The sequence below is a fragment of the Enhydra lutris genome, unplaced genomic scaffold (assembly GCF_002288905.1).
Source record: "Enhydra lutris kenyoni isolate GAN:26980312 unplaced genomic scaffold, ASM228890v2 scaffoldscaffold4, whole genome shotgun sequence".
Classification (NCBI taxonomy): Eukaryota; Metazoa; Chordata; class Mammalia; order Carnivora; family Mustelidae; genus Enhydra; species Enhydra lutris.
In genome coordinates, this window is record NW_019154088.1 from 46,947,493 (window position 1) to 46,950,757 (window position 3,265).

Consider the following 3,265-nt stretch of genomic DNA (forward strand, 5'->3'; position numbering starts at 1 on the left):
AGTTCCCAACGATTCCAGAGTAATGTACCCACCAAATGCTTATCTACTTGGGAACTCCATATGGAAGTCTAAAAGCACCTTCAACTTACTATGCCCTAAACTTAACTCTTCTTCCCCAAACCATTTTTTCAGTTCTCACTCAGGAAGGACTATAGCCTTCCCATTGCCTAGACCAACCCTTAGAATCCTTTATCTTGTATCTCCCCCATCCAAGCTTTCAACAAATCCTGTCATCTTGCTCTTCTAAAGCCATGTTTGTAGCCTACCTCAAACACTCTCTTTCATCCTAGTCCGAGCCAAGATCACTTGGCTTCCAACAGACTTGTTTCCCTCCTTCCACCCTTGCCTCATCCAAGTTTATTTTGCTGACAAGACCCATGAACTTTTAATCACCAGTCTCTCCTTCCACAAACATTTGACGAACTTAGTCTTTCATCTGTTAATTACCCCAAAAGCCAGGACTGCTACCTCTGCACCTCTAGGCAATGCCGAGGTTTCAGTAGTTTTTTTTTTTTTTCCAAAAAAAAAAAACATGTTTCAACAGTTCTATCTCTACTGCCTAGCTCACTGTAGCAAATCTATTACCTATAAAACACTTGTCTGAGGTTATATGCTGGGTGCTCCCATATGTAAGTCATTTTATGTCAATAAAAAATGTTTTTATGAAATATAAAAACAACGCTGGCATTTTTAGCAGAGTTCAGCATGAGTACTTTTACATTAAAGGAAAGTAAGCCACATATGTTGGTGATGAACCGTTGAGAAAATAGCACATTTTAAAAAGGAGATTCCTGTAATCAATTGACCATTCCATTCACTTTAAAGCACTCATAATTTGAGGATTTTTATTTTATGTACAATGAGCTGGCATTAAGGTAGATATCTTGGTTATCTGCAGGTAGGTATCTTGGATGACCCATTCAAGGAAGTTCACTTAATCCAACTGCAAAGAAAAAGGCGGGGGGGGGGGGAGACAGACAAGAAATCTATTAATCCAAAATGTTTAAATACCTATTTTATTCTCACAAACACTGGCTCTCCTTACAGAAGAATGAGGTTCAAACCAGAAATTTAACCCACCCAAACTAGCCACCAAGCTCTAAAAATCTTAAAATATGTACTGAATGTTTACAACAAGCTGTTCCACAAACCACAATTATATTCTTTTTTTTTTAAGACTTTATTTATTTATTTGACAGACAGAGATCACAAGTAGGCAGAGAGAGAGGAGGAAGCAGGCTCCCCCGTCGAGCAGAGAGCCCGATGCGGGGCTCGATCCCAGGACCCTGGGATCATGACCTGAGCCGAAGGCAGAGGCTCTAACCCACTGAGCCACCCAGGTGCCCCCACAATTATATTCTAGACTGTAATCTTTAGTATTGGTATTCACTTCTTCCGTCAAAGAATTCCCCACTAGAAAACACTACTACATAAAATAATCTTTACCAAAACCTCGGGCTGGTTAAGTAGATAACTAATTACACAGCTAGTATTTTGGTATTCAGTGTGTGAGAGACACTACTATAGCAATCATTCGTAAGTTAACTCATTTAACCCTGTCCTCTAAGTAACCGGGCCACAAAGTTATTACCTCAAGGGCTTGAGTCCATTCTCATCACTGACACACCACCTCCCACCCCACCGAGTGAGATACATGAACCTCCACAATGTAACAAGCATATACTTGCTAAGTGGTCAAAACTAAAAGTCAAACCCTATGATACTTTGTGTCTACCTGACATCATACTTTAACACCAGTAACTGTATCTCAAAGAGCCAAGAAAGTGGTAGTTTTCACCATAGGGGGAAGAAAACATTCTGGCATTTATCTGAATTTTTGAAGTGAAGACAGCTCCACATATATGTAACTAATTTTTAACAACCTTGCCATTTATTTTTCTCAGGCAGAAACGGAACTTCATGGAACTGGACTAAAGTCAGTGTACTCTTGTTAAACAGGAGATTTTATCTGAATCCTAAAGCCTGTCTGGCCCCCATTCTCAAGCTCATTCCAGGATATGCTATCTCACATCTCCAGGCAGGCAGTGGCCAACACATGTATTTCGCTGGAAAATGTCTACATACGATTAAAGAGATCTGAAACTTAATTTCCAGTGTTTTCTAAAACTGACTGCCACTGGTAAAAAGGAGTGAGACTGTAAAATCTATCCCATTACCCTGTCCAAACTCTTTAACCGTGCTGTCCGATACCCCAAAAACCCCCGCTAACAACTAAGAGAAAAAATGCTGTTGATGGAAAGCTCAAAGTAAGGAAGTATCTACGTTCCCAGCTCACAGAACCGGGAGAAGACAACCCCGCAGCCGCGTACCTTAATGAAGCCTATATCCTTCGCATACTGACGGAAACACTGGCGGCACATATTGAGGCCATATTTCCGGATCAGACCGTGCCGGTTTGAGCAGACGCGGCTGTAAGAAGAGAATGCGTTACTGCGAGCCGCCGAAATGGAAGGATTCCGCACTCGGGGGCCACCACCCGCACCACCGATCTTTCGCCACCCGCCAGAGTCCCGTAATGGCGGCAGTCACGGCTCCAGAGTCGGTCTACCCCCACGAGGCGCGGCGGACTCCTCTCCATGAGAGATCTGGCTGCGTCACAACCGAGTGCAACCCTTCCCTAAAACCACATTGTTTCTTACCAAGAACGAGAACCCTGGCCAAATTTCCTCGGATGGCTCCAGTAGAGCTGCTGGTGACCCATCTTGCTCTCTCGGATGCAACGAGGCAAAAGGAACGAGCTACCCCACGCATGCGCTCTTCAAATTTTCAAGACACGGCTTACCCAGAATGCAGTGCCGACTAATGACGCGAGCACAGTGCGGCTATGCTGTTTCGAGGTAGTGTATCTGGGCGGTCTCGGAAACAGGCTAGGCTGGCACAGCTGATGACGTCAACGCAGCTCGGCCTTTAGTGTTAACTTGCGCTGCTCTCGAGCGCCGGGCGCGGTGGCGCGCGCCTGTAGTCCCAGCTACTCGGGAGGCTGAGGCAGGAGGATCGCTTGAGCCCAGGAGTTCTGGGCTGTAGTGCGCTATGCCGATCGGGTGTCCGCACTAAGTTCGGCATCAATATGGTGACCTCCCGGGAGCGGGGGACCACCAGGTTGCCTAAGGAGGGGTGAACCGGCCCAGGTCGGAAACGGAGCAGGTCAAAACTCCCGTGCTGATCAGTAGTGGGATCGCGCCTGTGAATAGCCACTGCACTCCAGCCTGGGCAACATAGCGAGACCCCGTCTCTTTTGAAGCTG

At 45.6% G+C, this 3,265-nt stretch overlaps 1 protein-coding gene across 1 annotated transcript; it reads right to left on the reverse strand.

The window, feature by feature from the left end:
- Nucleotides 1-813: 813 nt before the first annotated feature.
- Nucleotides 814-2,821, reverse strand: LOC111161289 (ribosomal protein S29). Its single transcript, XM_022524872.1, has 3 exons — nucleotides 2,661-2,821; nucleotides 2,331-2,430; nucleotides 814-943 (listed from the first exon to the last, which is right to left on the reverse strand). Exons 1-3 carry the CDS (start codon nucleotides 2,720-2,722, stop codon nucleotides 935-937), a joined length of 171 nt encoding a protein of 56 aa, XP_022380580.1. The 5' UTR covers nucleotides 2,723-2,821; the 3' UTR covers nucleotides 814-934.
- Between the last annotated feature and the right edge of the window lie 444 nt (nucleotides 2,822-3,265).